The sequence below is a fragment of the Sarcophilus harrisii genome, chromosome 1 (assembly GCF_902635505.1).
Source record: "Sarcophilus harrisii chromosome 1, mSarHar1.11, whole genome shotgun sequence".
Taxonomy (NCBI): Eukaryota; Metazoa; Chordata; class Mammalia; order Dasyuromorphia; family Dasyuridae; genus Sarcophilus; species Sarcophilus harrisii.
The window spans coordinates 641,611,577-641,631,762 of NC_045426.1; the positions used below are offsets into that span (position 1 = coordinate 641,611,577).

At 33.3% G+C, this 20,186-nt stretch overlaps 1 protein-coding gene across 4 annotated transcripts in view; it reads left to right on the plus strand.

Annotated features, from left to right (window-relative positions):
* ARHGAP39 (Rho GTPase activating protein 39) overlaps positions 1-20,186 on the plus strand; it is a 327,894-nt gene that overhangs the window by 99,117 nt on the left and 208,591 nt on the right. For all 4 annotated transcript variants that reach the window (XM_031947348.1, XM_031947350.1, XM_031947346.1 and 1 more), the window contains exon 3: positions 15,772-15,931. In XM_031947348.1, the coding sequence (XP_031803208.1) occupies positions 15,852-15,931 (80 nt within the window). In that variant the 5' untranslated portion in view covers positions 15,772-15,851. The remainder of the gene's footprint in view (positions 1-15,771; positions 15,932-20,186) is intronic.

A 20,186-nucleotide genomic window follows, 5' to 3' on the forward strand; every position in this document is an offset into this window, starting at 1 on the left:
CCTCTCTTTTCCACAGATTTGAGAAGCAGACTATTCCTTGTTCTCCTAGTTTCCTTATGATATCACCTTTATGTCTAAATCATGAATATTTGAATCTTATCTTAGTATGGAGTATTAGGTGTTAATCAATGCATAGTTTTTGCCATTTTCTAGTTTACTCAGCAATTTTTGTCAGACAGTGAGTTCTAAACCCAGAAGTAGGAATCTTTCTTTGGGTTTATCAAACACTAGATTACTACAGTCATTGATTATTGTTTTGTGAAGTTACCTGTTCCACTGATTTGCTACTCTCTTTTTTATTAAAGCTTTTTATTTTTAAAACATATGCGTGGATAATTTTTCAACACTGACCCTTGCAAAAATTTGCATTCCAAATTTCCTTCTCTTTCCCCCATCCTCTCCCCTAGATGGCAAATAATTCAATATTTGTTAAACATTTAAATTATATGTTAAATCCAGTATATGTTTACATATTAATACAATTTTCTTACTGCACAAGAAAAATCAGATCAAAAAGGGAAAAAAATGAGAAAGAAAACAAAATGCAAACAAATAACAAGAAAAAGAATGAAAATGCTATATTGTGATCCATATTCAGGTTCCACGGTCCTCTCTCTGGGTGTAGATGGCTCTTTTCATCACAAGACTATTGGAACTGGTTTGAATCACTTCATTGTTGATGAGAGCCATGTCCATCAGAATTGATCATCACATAATCTTGCTGTTGCCAGATTCTCTTGGTTCTGCTCATTTCCCTTAGCATCAGTTCATGTAGGTCTCTCCAAGTCTCTCTGTATTCATCCTGCTGGTCATTTCTTACAGAACAATAATATTCCATAACATTCATATACCATAACTTGTTCAGCCATTCTCTTAACTGATGGGCATCCATTCAATTTCCAATTTCGTGCCACTACAAAAAGGGCTGCCACAAACATTTTTGCACATGTGGATCCTTTTCCCTCCTTTAAGATCTCCTTTGGGATATAAGTCTAGTAGAAACACTGATGGGTCAAAGGGTATGCACAGTTTGATAACTTTTTGAGCATAGTTCCAAATTGTTCTCCAGAATGGTTGGATCCATTCACAACTCCACCAACAGTGTATCAGTGTCCCAGTTTTCGCACATCCCAATGTTCATCATTATCTTTCCCTGTCATCTTAGACAATCTGAGAAGTGTGTAGTGGTACTTCATAGTTGTTTTAATTTGCATTTCTCTGATCAATAATGATTTAGATCATCTTTTCATATGACCAGAAATGGTTTCAATTTCTTCATTTGGGAATTATCTGTTCATATCATTTGATCACCTGGAGAATGGCTTAGATTCTTATATATCTGAGTCGTTTCTCTGGATATTTTAGAAATGAGGCCTTTATCAGCATCCTTGAATATGGTACTGTATTACTTAGCCACCAGTACCAAATGGTTTTGACGACTGCTGTTTTATAATATAGTTTGGTACAGTTAGGCCACTTTCTTTTGCTTTTTTTTTTTTCTCCCTCATTAATTTCCTTGAAATTCTTGACCTTTGTTCTTCCAGATAAACTTTTTTGTTATTTTTTCTAGCTCTATAAAATAATTTCTTGGCAGTTTGATTGGTATGGCACTGAATAAGTAAATTAATTTAGGTAGAACTGTCATTTTTATTATATTAGCTCAGCCTGCCATGAGCAGTTGATTTGCTTCTAATTGATTAAATCTAATCTTATTTATATGAAAAGTGTTTTGTAATTTTGTTCATATAGTTTCTGGGTTTGTTTTGACAGAGACCATCAACCATTATATATTATCTACAATTATTTTAAATGGGATTTCTCTTATTTATCTTTTGCTGCAGGGCTTGGTTAGTAACATAGAAATGCTGGTGATTTATGTAATTTTATTCTATATCCTGCAAATTTGCTAAAGTTGTTAATTTTTTCATTTGGCTTTTTATTTGATTGTCTATTATTCTCTAAATAGACCATCATATTATCTTCAAAGAATGGTAGTTATGTTTCCTCATTATTTACTCTAATTCCTTCAATTTCTTTTTCTTTTCTTGTTGCTAAAGCTAACGTTTCTACTACAATATTGAGTAATAGTGCTGATAAAAGGCAACTTTATTTTACCCCTGATCCCATTGGATCTGCTTCTCGATTCTCCCCATTACATATAATGCTTGCTAATGTTTTTAGATGGATGCTGCTTATCATTTTAAGGAAAACTCCATTTTTTCTTATATTTTGTAATGTTTTTAATAGGAATGAGTGTTGTATTTTGTCAAATGACTTTTTTGCATTTATTTAAATAATCATATGATTTCTGTTAATTTGGTTATTGATGTGGTCAGTTATGCTGATAGTTTCCTAATATTGAGCTAGCCCTGCATTCCTGTTATAAATCCCACTTGGTCATAGTGTATTATCCTAGTGATAAGTTGCTGTAATGACTTTGTTAATGTTTCATTTAAGATTTTGGCATCAATATTTATTAGGGAAATTGGATTCTAGTTTCCTTTCTCTGTTTTGGCCCTTTCTGGTTTAGGTATCAACACTGTATCTGTGTTATAGAAGGAATTTTGGAGGACTCTTTCTTCCCTTATTTTTCCAGATATTTTATGTAGTATTGGAATTAACTGTTCTTTAAATGTTTGGTGGAATTCATTTGTAAATCTATCTGATCCTGAATATTTTTTTTCTTAGGGATTCATAAATGGCTTGTTCAATTACTTTTTCTAAAATGGATCTGTTTAAGTAATTTATTTCCTCATCTGTTAAGATGGGCAATCTATGTTTTTGTAAGTATTTTTTCCCTCTTCCTAAGATTATCAGATTTTTTGGTATACAATTGGGAAAATAGCTCCTGACGATTGCTTTAATTTCCTTTTCATTAGTGCTAAATTCACCCTTTTCATTTTTGATATAATTTAGTGTTCTTCTTTTCTTTTACCAACGGTTTATCAATTTTGTAGATTTTTTATTTGTTAAAAACAACTCTTAGTTTTATTTATCTAATTCAATAGTTTTCTTACCTTAACCTTTATCAGTATTTCCTTTGATTTTCAGAATTGCTTATCAGTTTTTTTTAAAAATTTGTTCTTTTTCTAGCTGTTTTAGTTACATGCCCAAGTTATTGATCTTCTTCTTGCTATTTTATTCATGTAAGAAACTAGGGATATAAAATTTCCTCTAAAAACTGCTTTGGCTGCATCACATAAGTTTTGGTATATTGTCTCATTGTCATTCTTTTGGATAAAATTATCAATTGTTTCTATGATTTTTGTTGTTTAACCTATTCATTCTTTAGAATTTGATTTAGTTTCCAATTAGTTTTGGCCTATTCTTTCATGGCCCTTTATTATCCGTAAAGTTTTATTGCATCAAGATCTGAAAAGGATGCAATTACTATTTCTGCCTTCCTACATTTGATTTTTCTACATTTAGTTTTTATGCCCTCACAGTCAATTTTTTTTTGTAGGTACTATTTACCCTATTTTTTTACCTTTCCTTTGCTTTTCTTCCAGTACAATCCCTTTTCCACCCCTAATTTTTTTTATATCATCACATTAAAGTCAACTTATACCTACATCTTCTAAATGTACCCCTTCAACTGCCCAAGAAAGATACAGTTCTCAAGAGTTACAAGTATCATCTTCCCATCTAGGGATGAAAACATTGTAACCTTCAAAAAACATGGTTGTTTTTCTTCTCTGTTTACCTTGTTAGGCTTCTTGAGTCTTATATTTGAAGATCAAATTTTCTGTTTAGCTCTGTTCTTTTCATTAGAAGGATTAAAAATCCTTAATTTCATTAAATGTTCATTTTTTTCTTTGAAAGATAATGCTTACTTTTGCTGAGTAAGTTAATCCTTGGTTGTAATCTAGGTTCCTTTGCCTTTCAAAATATTATATTCTAGGCCCTCTGATTCATTAATGTGGAAGCTGCTAAATAATCTTGGATAATCCTGATACTGGCTCCTTGAAGTTTGAATTGTTTCTTTCTGGCTAGTTGGCAATATTTTCTTTTTGATCTGATAATTCTGGAATTTAGCTACAGTATTCCTTCTCTAGTTTTCATTTCAAGGTTTCTTTCAGGACATGATTGGTGAATTCTTTCAATTTTTCCTTCTGGTTCTAAGATATCAGAACAGTTTTCCTTGATGATTTCTTGAAAGACATTGTCCAGCCTGTTTTCTTCACCATGCCTTTTAGATAATCCAATAATTTTTAGCTGTCTCTCCTCGATCTGTTTTCCAGACTAGTTGTTTTTTCTAATGAAGTATTTTATATTTTCTTCTGTTTTTCCTTTTTTGGGGGGAGGGGATGGGGAAGTTTGTTTGACTAATTCTTGATGTGTCATTAAATCATTCATTAATATTTATCCACTTTTAATGTTTAGTGAATTATTTTCTTTGGTTGGCTTTTTTATCTCCTTTTGCATTTTCCCAATTGTACTTTTGTTTTATTCAGTGGAATTTTTTTTCCATTATGTCAATTCTAATTTTTAAGGAGTTGTTTTCTTTTCCCATTTTGCCAAACTTATTTTTTTAAGAAATTTTTTTGCCCATGTCACCAAATTTATTTTTTCTTTAAGGATTTGTTTTCTTCGGTCAGTTTCTATACTTCCTTTTCCAACCTGTTGGCTCTCCTTTCTCCCACTCTAAACTTTCATGATTCTCTTCCATAAGGGGATTTCTTTCCTCCATTTTTCTTTTATCTCTTTTCATATCTTTTTTAAACTCTTCCAAGAGAGCCTTTTAAGCCTGAAACCAGTTCATAACTCTCTTTGAAGTTTCACCTGAAAGTATTTTGTCTTTGCTGTCCTCTTTTGGGTTTGTGTTCTGATCTTCCCTATCATGGCAGCTTTCTATGGTCAGAGTTATTGTTGCCTTTTTGCTCATTTAAAAAAGTTGACCTCTGCTCCGAGGGCACAAGGGAGATTTTTCCAAGCTGTTTTTGCAAGGGGGATAGGGGCCTCTTACTGACTGTGCTAGGTCTCGTGGTGCTGCAGGCTTTCCACTGTTCTGCCTCTTATGCTGGGGTTCAGGGTTCATCATTCAGGGTTGAAGGTCTCACAGCTGGTCTGCTGTTCCACTTACTTTCTGAACCAGGACAGAGTAGTCATTGCCGTTGTATTTTGGCTAAAAATCTATAGCTTAAGTTTCTCTGGCCACACCTGTGTTTGGCCACATTCCCCCTGCCCAAGTGAGACAGACTTTTTGTGAAATCCTTCCAGGATATCTTAAGCTTGAAAATTATCACACTGTGAATGTTTGTGGATTTTGTTACCCCAAAATCTGTTCAGAGGCTTGATTTAGTAATGATTCTGAGGAAAGCTAGGCAGAGTTCAGGCAATGTCCTGTTCACTCACCATCATTTTGGCTCCTCCCTTTTCCTGTTTTATCTTTTAACTATTGATCATTTGGGGAATGGATCTTATTTTTATAAATTTAACCAGGTTCTTTATATATCATGGAAACCAGAGCTTTATTGAAGAAACGTTGTAAAGATTCCTCCCCTCCTCTCAATTTTTGCGTCTTTTCTAATTTGAGCTCAATTTTTTTTTATTTTATGTACTTAGAATGACCCAGTTTATCTGCTATAAACACATCTCTGTCTCTTGTTTAATTATGATCTCTTCCTTTATCTATAGATTTGAAAGGCAGTTTCTTCTGTCTTCCTCAAAAAAGCTTAAGATATCAACTTTTATTTCTAAATCATTTACTCATTTGGAATTAATAGACTCCTAATATGTGTCAGACATCTCAGCACTGTTTTAAGTGCTTGGAAATCATTTTCAGTTTCTGGTAATTCTAGAATCTTACCTATATTAATTATTTTAATTTATTCTGTGTATTTTTTTTTGTACCTAGTTTTTTATTACATCTTTTCTCAGCTTCTGCAGAATTGTAGACTACTTTATCTTGCTTTGCATATCCACTGCTTAGCAAACTATTAGATACTTGGTGCTTAATTAATAAATGGCTAAAATTTATAGAAGTCTTTCCTTATCCCAGAATGCTAATATCTTCGCTCAGCTCATCACATCTTAAATTATTTTATTTATCTTTTGTTTGTTTATAAATAGTTGATTGATTGTTATTTCTTTCATTAGAATGTGAATTCCTTGAGGGAGTAACTGTTTTTGCATTTACATCCTCTGGCTTAGTAAATTTTGTGAAATTGTGGCACATAGTAGCACTTATGGCTAATAAATGCTTCTTAACTCATAAAATTTGGATTTGCTGACAGTTTTTTTTTTTTTAATAATGTATAACCATTGCTATTCCCTAATGTCTTGGAGAATATCTTGGAGGAGTAGCTTTCCATATACCATGAGAGATCTTCATCTCCTCTCACTCTTTAAATATAGCTGTCTTGGCTTATGTATATGAAAATTTTAAGCAGTTTACTTTGTATTTGTTTTTTGAGCAGTTTACAGTTATACTTTAAATGTTACATTTTCTGGAAAGGATAAATTCTTGGAGAAATTTCCATTGGGCTAATGTAATATTGAAGAATATTTTAAAATTTTGGGATATGTAAGTCAATTCTTCCTTTGGTTTTGCTGCTAATACTTTCTTATAGTTTCAATTTTATGCTATCTTTTATTAACTAAAATGTATTCCTTTTACATCAATAAATATTTATAGTAATGCTTCTTAAATAACATTTAGTTAGTAATAATAGCTTCCATGTATATAGAACTATAAAGGAACTGTAACAATCATCTAAACCTAATTTCTGTAGGACAGTTTTGGGAAATGTTTTAAGTCCACAAATGAAATTTAGTATAATTTGCTTGACTTTTTTTTCCCCCACGGTAATTTTATTTCATATTTAAAAGGAATAATAAATTGTACATAATAGATTGGCAGTTTCATTTACAATTGTCCTTTTTTTTGTAGCTTTTTATTTACAAGATATATTCATGGCTAATTTTTCAGCATTGACCCTTGTAAAACCTTCTGTTCCAACTTTTCCCCTCCTTCCTCCCACCCCTCCCACTCCCCCTCAGGTAGACCAATACATGTTAAATATGTTAAAGTATATGTTAAATACAATATATATACACATATCCATACAGTTATTTTGCTACACAAGAAGAATTGGACTTTGAAATAATGTAAAATTAACCGGTGAAGGAAATTAAAAATACAAGCTGACAAAAACAGAGGGATTAGAAATGCTATGTAGTGGTTCACACTCATTTCCCAGAATTCATTCGCTGGGGATAACTGGTTCTATTCATCATTGAACAAATGGAACTGATTTGGTTCATCTCATTGTTGAAGAGAGCCACATCCATCAGAATTTATCATCCTATAGTATTGTTGTTGAAGTATATAATGATCTCCTGGTCCTACTCATTTTATTCAGTGTCAATTCTTGTAAGTCTCTCCAAGCCTTTGTGAAATCATCCTGCTGGGACCAGGAGATCATTATATACTTCAACAACAATATTATATGATGACCAGTTCTGATGGACCTGGCCATCTTCATCAACGAGATCAACCAAATCATTTCCAATGGAGCAGTAATGAACTGAACCAGCTACGCCCAGAGAAAGAACTCTGGGAGATGACTAAAAACCATTACATTGAATTCCCAATCCCTATATTTATACCCACCTGCATTTTTGATTTCCCTCACAAGCTAATTGTATAATATTTCAAAGTCTGATTCTTTTTGTACAGCAAAATAACGTTTTGGTCATGTATACTTATTGTGTATCTAATTTATATTTTAATGTATTTAACATCTACTGGTCATCCTGCCATCTGGGGGGGGGGGTAAGAGGTGAAAAATTGGAACAAGAGGTTTGGCAATTGTTAATGCTATAAAGTTACCCATCAATATAACCTGTAAATAAAAGGCTATTAAATTAAAAAAAAAAAAAAAAAGAAAGAAAGAAATCATCCTGCTGGTCATTTTTTACAGAACAATAATATTCCATAACATTCATATACCACAAGTTATTCAGCCATTCTCCAACTGATGGGCATCCACTCAATTTCCAGTTTCTAGCCTCCTCAAAGAGGGCTGCCAGAAACAATTTTGCACATACAGGTCTCTTTCCCTTCTCTAAGATCTCTTTGGGATATAAGCCCAGTAGTAACACTGCTGGATCAAAGAGTGTGCAGAGTTTGATAACTTTTGAGCATAGTTCCAAATTGCTCTCCAGAATGGCTGGATGTATTCACAATTCCATCAACAATGTATCAGTTTTCCCACATCCCCTCCAATATTCAGCATTATCTTTTCCTGTCATCCTAGCCAATCTGACAGGTGTGTTGTGGTATCTCAGAGTTGTCTTAATTCGCATTTCTCTGATTAATAATGACTTGGAGCATCTTTTCATACGGCTAGAAATAGTTTCAATTTCTTCCTCTGAGAATTGTCTGTTCATATCCTTTGACCATTTGTCATTTGGAAAATGGCTTGATTTCTTATAACGTAGAGTCAATTCTCTATATATTTTGGAAATTTATTAGAACCTTTGACTGTAAAAATGTTTTCCCAGTTTATTGCTTCCCTTCTAATCTTGTTTGCATTAGTTTTGTTTGTACAAAAGCTTTTCAATTTGATATAATCAAAATTTTCTATTTTGTGATCAATAATGATCTCTAGTTCTTTGGTCACAAATTCCTTCCTCCTCCACAGATCTGAGAGGTAAACTATCTTATGTTCTTCTAATTTATTTATAATCTCATTCTTTTTGCCTAGATCATGAACCCATTTTGATCTTATCTTGATGTACAGTGTTAAGTGTGGGTCAATGCATAGTTTCTGCCATACTAATTTCCAATTTTCCTAGCAGTTTTTGTCAAACAGTGAATTCTTATCCCCAAAGCTGGGGTCTTTGGGTTTGTTAAACACTAGATTATTAAAGTTATTGACTATTTTGTCCCATGAACCTAACCTATTCCACTGGTCAGCTTGTCTGTTTCTTAGCCAATACCAAATTGTTTTATAATATAATATTAGATCTGGTACAGCTAGGCCTCTTTCATTTGATTTTTTTTTTTCATTAGTTTCCTTGAAAGTCTTTACCTTTTGTTCTTCTAGATGAATTTTGTTATTATTTTTCTAGGTCATTAAAATAGTTTTTAGGGGAGTCTGATTGGTATAGCACTAAATAAATAGATTAGTTTAGGGAATATTGTCATCTTTATTATGTTTGCTCAACCTATCCAAGAGCATTTAATATTTTTCCAATTGGTTAGATCTGACTTTATTTGTGTGCAAAGTTTTGTAGTTTTGGTCATATAGTTCCTGACTTTCCCCTTGACAGATAGATTCCCAAATATTTTATACTATCGACAGTTATTTTAAAAGGAATTTCTCTTTGTATCTCTTGCTGTTGGATTTTGTTAGAGTTGTATAAAAATGCTGATGATTTATGTGGGTTTATTTTGTATCCTGTAACTTAGCTAAAAGTGTGAATTATTTCTAATAGGTTTTTAGTTGATTTTCTGGAGTTCTCTAAGTATACCATTGTATCATCTCCAAAAAGTGATAATTTGGTTTCCTCCTTACCTACTGGAATTCCTTTAATCTCTTTTTCAACTCTTATTGCCAAAGCTATCATTTCTAATACAATATTGAATAGTAATGATCATAGTGGGCAACCTTGTTTCACTCCTGATTTTATTGAAAGTGGTTTCAGTTTATCCCCAATACATATAATGCTTACTGACGGTTTTTAATAGATGCTACTGATTATTTAAGGAAAAGTCCATTTATTCCATTACTCTCAGTGTTTTTAATAGGAATGGATGTTGGATTTTATCAGATGCTTTTTCTGCATCTATTGAGATGATCATATGGTTTTTGTTCATTTGATTATTGATATAGTCAATTATGCTAACAGTTTTCCTAATATGGAACCAGCCCTGCATTCCTTGTATAAATCCTACTTGGTCATGGTGTATTATCCTGGGGATGATTTTCTGTAATCTTTTTGATAATATTTTAGTTAAGATTTTAGCATCAATATTCATTAGGGAGATTGGTCTATAATTTTCTTTCTCTCTTTTCAACCTACTTGGTTTAGGTATCAGTACTATGTCTGTGTCATAAAAGGAATTTTGTACGACTCCTTCAATCCCTATTTTTTCAAATAATTTAATAAACATTGGAGTTAATTGTTCTTTAAATGATTGGTAGAATTGACATGTAAATCCATCTGGTCCTGGGGATTTTTTCTTAGGGAGTTGATTAATAGCTTGTTGTGTTTCTTTTTTTAAAATGGGACTGTTTAAGCAATTTACTTCCTCCTCTGTTAATCTGGGAAGCCTATATTTTTGAAGGTAGTCATCCATTTCAATTAGGTTATCAAATTTATTGCCATAAAGTTGGGCAAAGTAACTTCTAATTATTGCTCTAATTTCCTCTTCATTGGTGGAAAGTTCTCCCTTTTCATTTTTACGACTAACAATTTGATTTTCCTCTTTCCTTTTTCTAATCAGATTTACCAAAAGTTTATCTATTTTATTGGTTTTTTTCCATAAAACCAACTCTTCGTTTTATTTATTAATTCAATAGTTTTTTCTTTTACTTTCATTTTTATCAATTTCTCCTTTTAATTTTAGAATTTCAAGTTTAATATTTGATTGGGGTTTTTAATTTGCTCTTTCTCTAGCTTTTTAAGTTGCAAGCCCAATTCATTGATCTTCTTTTTCTCTATTTTATTTAAGTAAGCTTCTAGAGTTATAAAATTTCCCCTTATTATTGCTTTGACTGCATCCCACACATTTTGGTATGTTGTGTCATTGTTGTTGTTCTCTTGGGTGAAATTATTAATTGTGTCTGATTTGTTGTTTCACCCATTCATTCTTTAGGATGAGATTATTTAGTTTCCAATTACTTTTTGGTCTATTTACCCCTAGCTTTTTTTCAAATGTAGTTTTTGTTGCATTGTGATCTGAAAAGAATGCATTTATTTTTTCTGCCTTTCTGCATTTAATCTTAAGGTTTTTATGTCCTAATATATGGTCAGTTTTTGTGTAAGTTCCATGAACTGCTGAGAAGTAAGTATATTCCTTTCTGTCTCCATTCAGTTTTCTCCAAAGATCTATCATACCTAACTTTTCTAATATTCTATTTACCTCTTTAACATCTTTCTTATTTGTTTTGTGGTTTGATTTATCTAAAATCTGAGAGTGCAAGGTTGAGATCTCCCACTATTATAGTTTTGCTGTCTATTTCTTCTTGCAATTCTCTTAATTATTCTTAATTCTCTTTAGTAATTTAGATGCTATACCGCTTAGTGCATATATGTTTAGTATTATATTGCTTCATTGTCTGTGCTACCCTTTAGCAAGATATAGTTTCCTTCCTTATCTCTTTTGATTAGATCAATTTTTGCTTTTGTTTGATCTAAGGATGGCTACCCCTGCTTTTTTTACTTCATCTGAAGCGTAATAGGTTTTGCTCCAGCCTTTTACCTTTACCCTGTATGTATCTCCTTGCTTTAAATGTGTTTCCTGTAAACAACATATTGTAGGGTTCTGGCTTTTGATCCAGTCTGCTATCTGTCTCCGCTTTATGGGAGAGTTCATCCCATTCACATTTATGGTTAAAATTACTAATTGTCTATTTCCTGCCATCTTATTCATCTTATTATCCTCATATTATGCTTTTCTTTTTCTTACACTCCCTCCCCAGTATTAAACTCATGGACACCACTTCCCTTACACAGCTCTCCCTTTTTAGAATCCCTCCCTCTCCCCCCCCCCCCCTGAGCCCCTTCCCCTTTCTTATACTTTCCTTATTACTCTTTTCCTTTTCTTTTTTCCTCTCCCACTTTTTAATGAGGTGAGAGAAGTTTCTCTGTAAACCAGATATGTCATTTCTTTTCTCTTTGAGCCAAATCTGATGAGAGTAAGATTCATACAATGTTCCTCCCCTTCCCTAAATTCCCTCAGATATGATAGGTTTTCTTTGCCTCTTTGTGGGATGTAGTTTCCCTCTTTTTATCTCCCCTTTTCAATTTTTCTGATACTATCCCCTTACCATTTCTACTTCCCCTTTTTATATTATATCAGTAAAATCAATTTATACATGCACTCTTTATGTATGTCCATAACAGAAATATAGTTCTCAAGAGTTCTTTTTACCTTTTTCTGCTTCTTTTGTCTATAGGTGGAGGCCAAATTTTTTTATTTAGCTCTGGTTTTTTCATTAGAAACAAATGGAATTCACCTGTTTCATTAAATGTCCATCTTCTTCCCTGGAAGAAAATGCTCAGCCTAGCTGAGTAGTTTATTCTTGGCTGCATTCCAAGTTCTTTTGCCTTTCAGAATATCAGATTCCAGTCTCTTCGATCTTTTAATGTGGAAGCAGCTAGATCCTGAGTGATCTTTATTGTGTCTCCTCGGTATTTGAATTGTTTTTTTCCCCTGGCTGCTTGTAATATTTTTTCCTTAGCCTGAGAGTTCTGAAATTTAGCCACAATATTCCTTGGAGTTTTTATTTTAGGGTCTCTTTCAGAAGGTGTTCGATGAATTCTTTCAGTGCCTATTTTACCTTCTGATTCTATTACATCTGGGCAGTTCTCTTTGATAATTTCCTGTAAAATAGTGTCTAAGCTCTTTTTTTTCATCATAATTTTCAGGTAGTCCAAAAAAAATCCTCAGATTATCTCTCCTAGATCTATTTTCCAGATCTGTTGTTTTTCCAATTAGGATATTTAACTCCCCCCCCCTCTCCTCCCCCCCCCCCCCCTTTTTCTTTTTTTTTTTTTTTTGGTTTTGCTTGACTGATTCTTGATGTCTCAATGAATCATTCATTTCTATTTATTCAGTTCTGATTTTTAATGAGTTATTTTCTTCATTAGCTTTTTAAACTTATGTTTGTATATGTCCAATTGAGTTTTTAAATGAGTTGTTTTATTCTATGGAATGTTTTTTCCATTTCACTAGTTTTTTATTTTTTTACTGAGTTATTTCTTTTTCCAATTCACAAATCCTACTTTCCTGGACATTCTTTATCTCTTCCAATTCACATTTCAGGAAGTTGTTTTCTTTTTTCCACTTCTATCAAATTTTTCTTTTAGTGAGTTATATGCTGTTTCCATGCTCTCTTGCAGAGCTTCTCTTTCATTTCCCCATTTTTCTTCTAGCTCTCATTTAAGATATTTTATAATTTATTCTAGGAGAGCCTTGTGTGATGGAGATCAGGTACATCCCCCTTTGGGGTTTTGTCTGAAGATTGTCTGCTATTAGCCTCCTTGGGGTTGAAAACTTGCTCTCTTTCTGTATAGAAGTTATCAATGTTTAGAGTTTGCTTGGCTTTTTTACTCGTTTTTTTAAAAAGACCTTAGGGTCTGCCTTCAGGACAAGGAGGTTACCAGCTTCCTCTGTAGAAGTGGTATAGATAATATGGATAGTAGCTGTTCTGGAAAGGGACTGCTAGGAGCAGTAGAGCTACAGAAGTGCTCTGGGAATAGCCCCACACAGCGGAAGTGTCTCTGCCCTGGGAAACAAGGCAGTGCTGTGGAAGTTCTACTGCCCTGGGCAGAGCGCCCTCTCCCCCCTCCCCTGTAGATTTGTGGCTGCCCCTGGCAGAGACCCTTCCTTCCCTTCTGTGTAGATTTGTGACTGCCCTGGGCAAAAGCCCATGCTGCAGAATGCAGCTGTACAGCTGTGCTGTGGTCTGTGCTGAGTCACTTCTAATGCTGGGTGCGTGTAGCCAGATCCTGTTAGATTTTGGCGTTTTGGGGGGTCCCTCTACCTTTGGCATTTGTGTAACTTCTCTGCTGATCTACTGCTTTGCAACTAAAGCAGAGCAGCTAACCTGTGGTAGAGTTTTCCCTGCAAATTTTCCATCCACGGAGGCCGGTCCCTCCCTCATCTGCTTAGTGTGTTAGCCTCGGTGTTCTCCCTCCCTGCCTGCACTGGCCTGTTCCTGCTGATCAGGACAAACCTTTTCTGGCAATCTTCCAGATTATCTTCAGTTGGTATTTTGTTGTACTCCCAACATTTGTGGATTTTATCAGTCAAGCACTATTTCTGAGGCTGAATTTGGTAATTAGTGCAGGTAGAAGAGGAGATTAGAATGACGCATGTGTCTTCTCCATCATCTTGGGTTCACCCCACATGACCGTTTTTTAAATGGAAATATCACTATCTACAAAATAATTTTCTGTTATAATTTCTATTTTCATGTGACTTGTCAGTGATCAACTTTAAAGTAACAGACAAGCTTTAGGGGACAATGGATGGGTCACCTATGGAATAATATATACGTTAATTTAATTTTACTTTTTACTTAGATTTATATTTGTACTTTGGTTTGATCTTGATATTGTACTTGAAATATACTAGAAATTTGATTTTTATATCTGGTGCACAGGACAGAAGTTCTAAAATGTTAAAATCTGAGTTTTAGAAATCCAATATCTTTGATACTAACAATGTTATCACAAGTATACTTAGGCTGGTTTTCCAAATGATTCTAAAATCTGGGCTGGATTTGACAACTAGTCTGTCTGTATTACTTCTCTTATTGTCATTGTTTTCCTGTTTGTGACTTCATGTAGGAGACCTGAATTTAAGATACAAGAAGCAAGTCACAATCCATTTTTTTGTAACTGATGATTTAGAAAACACTTGAGTTTGATTTATTGGGGAGTGAAGGGGAGGGGGAGGGGAATCTCAGTATATTAAAAATATTTAAATAGAAAAAGATGATAATGATCTAAAAGTGGGAAGTTAGAAACTGAAAATATTTTAAAGAACAAGTTTTGTTTTGGATTTTTTTTTTTTAATTTCACAATGATTGGCTTAAACTAGTGCAGGGAATCAAAAATAGATTACTATTTTGTTAGGGTTTTTAAGATTAAAAAGGGCTTTCTTAACAGTAACTCTTTGTGGTATGTAAAAATATCATTACCTCAATTTTATTGATGAAGAAACTGAAGTTCAGTGAAGTTAACTGATTGTTTAATATAATCATAGATAGTAAGTGCAGTTGTCATGGTAATCCTAGGCTGACTCTAGACCCTGCCTTTTAGCATTAAACTACATGTTGCCTACGATGACATAATAGTGATGCTGTGTAAAAGTCTAAATGGCCTGTATTTTCACCTTAAATAAAGTAGCAACAGCCATTTCCTGGCCCTGAATCAAGGATTTTCATTTTATTCTCCATCCATAAATTTTCTGTTCACTTTATTGCATCTGGATCCTATGAAGAGTATTTGAAAAGAAAGAGATCTTGTTTTAGGGGAACTTCAGAATGGCAGGAAGAGAGACTAGAGAGGACGCTGCTACTTTCTTTTATAAGATTGGGATTGCATATGACCTTTTTTTAATGAGACCAAATTCTTTCCTTTTAATAAAAGAGGAAAATATTACCAACTTAACAGGTGTCATCGGTCATCACTATAGTACCAGATGTAGTACCTTGGTGGCTTGTTGAATATAGTAGTGAAATGTTAGAATGAATAATTTCTATTTAGTTTCTTAGAATTAAATTTTTTGATACGAAGATCTTTCTTTTTGGATGCCTATTGTATTGTACTGTGTCAGAGGCTGTTATGGAGAAACTCCAAGTTTTGTCATTAGAAAGCCTTTCATTACCTTTGAGTCTGTTTTACTTTGGTAAGATTCGTTGTTCTTTGTTGGCTGAAAGAAAAATGAGCTTCCTTTGGTTTCTAAGTCACAAAATAAAAATGATTTCTCCCTCCTCCCCCATAACTGAAGTTTTTAGTTTTCTTTTTGGAGCTTAGGAGCAGAAATCTGAAAATTTGTATAAAGATACTTTTTTTTTTCTTATACAGCTCGTCACCCTCCTATTTGATGGTGAAGGCCTAAGGATGAGTCAGTGAAATCCCGCTGATTGCTGTGGTAACAGACTGCAATGTCCCAAACTCAGGATTACGATTGCCGGAGTCACAATACTGATATACAGGATCCTAGGAGTTCTGGATCAAGTGCCAGGTAAGGAAAGGAGATGGAGAAGGAGGAGAAATCCACATCAGTTTTTCTGGAATATGTGATCAAGTATATTATTTTAATTTTAAATAATTCTTTTATTTGATATTTCTGATGGAAATCAATAGATTAATAAAATAGAGAATATAGAGTTTTGATAAACTAATTAGAAATCCATTTATATTTTTGGCATATTAGCTCTTAAAATATTGAGTGTTAGCATTATTGCTTCTGGGTTTATTTGGTTTTTTTCCCTATTAAAAAGATGATGTTTAGACTGAAAAATGTAAACCAAAAAAAATTATTAAAAGGAAATTGGAAACCATAATAAATGAGAGAATAGTACGCAAAACCCTGTCTGTCTCCATTGAGTATAAAGCAGCCATGCTGGATAAAGTATATTCAAAATATTTGTATCTGTAAGTATTTAAGGTCTATTAAAAAATTGAGACAGCAGGAGAGAACATTTTCTGAAAACTTTAAACATAAGTCTCCAGAAAAATTGTAAAACAGATGACTAAACAGATGGTTTTGGAACAGTTAAAAAGGGATAGAGTGATCAGTAGGAGACTACATGAGTCAGAAAAGGATATTTCAGTTTCTTTTTGTTTTTTCTTTTAACAGGGTTACTAAATTGATAACCATACAAATATAAAATCTCAGAATTAGAAGGTACCTCAGTCATCAGCTGGATCATAGGTTTATAGTTTTAGAACTGAAAGAAAATTTAATGATCATCAATTCCAACTTCCTCATTTTACTAATTTAAAATTTCATTTCGGAGAAGGTTCACTTAAAAGCTTACCCAAAGTCAACAGCAAGTAATTGTCTGAGGCAAGATTTGAACACAAGTCTTTATGTCTCCACATTCAGCATCATCAACTGTGCCACACTGACTTGAAGTCTAACTTAGATCTTTGTAATACTCCTTATAAGTAAAATTTTAATCCCTGCTTGAAAGGAGAAATTTCATCACCTCTCTTTGCAATCAGTTCCACTTTTCTGACAGTTCTGATTTTTGATTTTGTTTTTTTCCTTCTCACGTTGAACTGGTCTGTTCTCTGAGGCCAAACAAAATAAACCTAATTCTTCAGCATGATTGACAGCTAAAAATACTTATTCAGTTATTTTTTAGAGGCATTGTGATATTATGGAAAGAATACTGAATTGGGAAGTAGAGAATCTGAATTTTGATCACTTCCTTACTTTTTAAATAACTTGTTGCCTCATATCATTTTTCTGAGCCTTGTTTTCTTTTGTAACAATGAAGTACTTGAACTGGATCATTTTTAACTTCCTTTCCTATTCTACATTCTGTGATTCCATACTAACCTTAAGTCTTTTCTTCATGTTAAATATCCTTAATTTCTTCAGCTAACCCTTATAAAGTATAATTTTACGTTTCAAGTTCACATCAGGTACAATAATCATTGCTATTCCTACTGGCGTTAAAGTATTTAGCTGACTGCCTACACTATACAGAGGGAATATTAAATGATCTCCAGCTATACTATGAGCCCTGGGCTTCATTTTCCTTTTTACAACCTGTCTTGTTTACTCTTTTTTAGACATAATTCAGCTTGTCAGTAACTTTCTTAAAATATGGTAGCCATTTCAAATATGTTTTGACCAGGGTATATGAGTTTTGATTATCACTTTAATTGTAAGTTTTTTTGTTCTAGACACTGTTTCAGTTAGTATTGATTTGATAGTTTGGACTGCTGTGTACCTGTAGTTTACTCAGGTTTTATCAAGGAATGTGATGATCGTTCATGTCCTTGTAGACAAGATAGGGAAAGTGGGTTATAATAGACCCCTAAAAAGACAGAATTCTAAGGTAACTTAAAATCTTAGAATCTCTCAGCTGGGAGGGATCTTACACAGCATCTGTTGCTCCCTGTACCTGAACAAAAGTTCTCTCAAATTAAAAATAGAAAACACAAATTGAGGCTAAGAGAACTTGAGTGGTGTGGCCAAAGTCTCATGGCTGATAATTGGGAAACTCAGGCATAAATTCCAATATTCTGACTTCAAATCCAAGGAATATGGTAAAGGAGAATTAAAATTATCAGCATGAAAACCATATATCCACAAACTACTGTCACAAAAACAAGACATTAGTACTCTACCAAAAAATATAAATACTTTATTCCAAATGAGAAATAATAACACAGTTACATTAGGAGTGATTAGGGAAAGGAGTAGTATCTAGCTTAAGCCACACCCTTAAATATCAAAAAGATATTTCATTCTTTTATAGGATTCTCCATAATGAGTTTCTAGTAGCTTCTTGTCTAATCTCTGTGTGAGGAAGCCATCACTTGTTAATGGCAGAATTGAGATAGAAACTCATGTTTCCTGATTTCTATTCCAAAATTCTTTAATCCATATATATGGGTCAGTTTAAGGCTGTAGTAATAGAATTATACAAACTAATGCAGAGTCAAGTGAGCAGCAGAATCTCTAGAGAATAGTTTGAAGTATTAACAGCAACATTGTAAATGGAAATAACTGAAAGACTAAAGAACTTAAATCATTTTAATGAGCATATATAGCTTCAAAACACCAGTGGTAAAATGTTATTTCTACCTCTTTCAGGAAATGTTGTGAGTTTTAGGTTTAGAATGATATGTATTTTTTAAAGATGTAATAGAATGAATTAAAATTTTTTTATAATTATAGCTTTTTTTTTTTTTTTAAATGCAAAGAGTGCATGTTTTGCAACATTCACACTTACAAAACCTTGTGTTCCAAATTTTTCTCCCTCGCTTTCCCCCCAGACAACAAGTGTTCTAATATAGGTTAAACATGTGTAGTTCTTCTAAACATTTACACATTTATCATGCTGCACAAGAAAAATCAGATCAAAATGGGGGAAAAAGGAGAAAGAAAAAAAAGAAGCAAGCAAAGAGCAACTATCAAAAAAGGGGAAAATACTATATTGTGATCTACATTCAGTTCCTACAGTCCTCTCTTTGGGTGCAGATGGCGCTCTTCATTACAGTTCTATTGGAATTGGCCTGAATTTCCTCATTATTGAAAGAGCCCAAATCCATAAGATTTGATCATAGTATAATTTTGCTATTGCTGTGTGCAATGTTCTCCTGGTTCTACTAGTTTCAATTAGCCTCAGTTCATGTAAGTCTCCAGGCCTTTCTGAAATCAGCCTGTTCATCATTTCTTACAGAAATAATAATATTTCATAACATTCATATATCATAATTTATCCAACCATTTCCCAATTGATGGGCATCCCCTCAGTTTCCAGTTCTTTGCCACTACAGAAAGGGCTGCTATAAACATTTTGCATATGTGGGTCCTTTTCCCTTTTTTATGATCTCTTTGGGATACAAACCCAGTAGAAACACTGTTGGATCAAAGAGTATGCACGGTTTGATAGCCCTTTGGGAAAAGTTCCAAAGTACTTTCCAAAATAGCTGGATCATTTCACAACTCTACCAACAATGCATTAATTAGTGTCCCAGTTTTCCCACATCCCCTCCAACATTTATCATTATCTTTTCCTGTCATCTTAGCCAATCTGAGAGGTATATAGTGGTACCTCAGAGTTGTCTTACTTTGCATTTCTCTGGTCAGTAGTGATTCAGAGCATTTATTTATATGACTAGAAATGGTTTAAATTTCTTCTTCTGAAATTCATTCTTTCATCTGAAAATTGTCTGTTCATATCCCTTGACCATTTATCAATTGGAGAGTGGCTTGTCTTATAAATTTGAGTCAGTGAGGCCTTTATCAGAACACTGCGGTGTAAAATTTCCCCCCAATTTTCTACTTCCCTTCTAATCTTGTCTTGCATTGGTTTTGTTTGTACAAAATTTTTTTAATTTAATATAATCAAAATTATCCACTTTGTATTTCATAATGTTCATTAGTTCTTCTTTGGCCATAAATTTCTTCCTTCTCCTCAGATTGATTGTTTCTTATAGAATAGTAATATGCCATTTAATTCATATACTATAACTTATTCAGCCATTCTCCAGCTGATGGACATTTATTTCCTTGCTAGTACAAAAAGAACTGCCACAGACATTTTTGCACTTTTTTCCCTTTTTTGTGATCTCTGGGATATAGATCCAGTAGAGACATTGCTGCATCAAGGGGTATGCACAAGGGCATAATTCCAAATTGCTCTCAAATGGTTGGATAGTTAAGAACACCAATAATTTATTAATGTCCCAGGTTTTACACATCCCCTCCAGCATTTATCATTATCTTTTAGAATGAAATTCATTCATTTAAA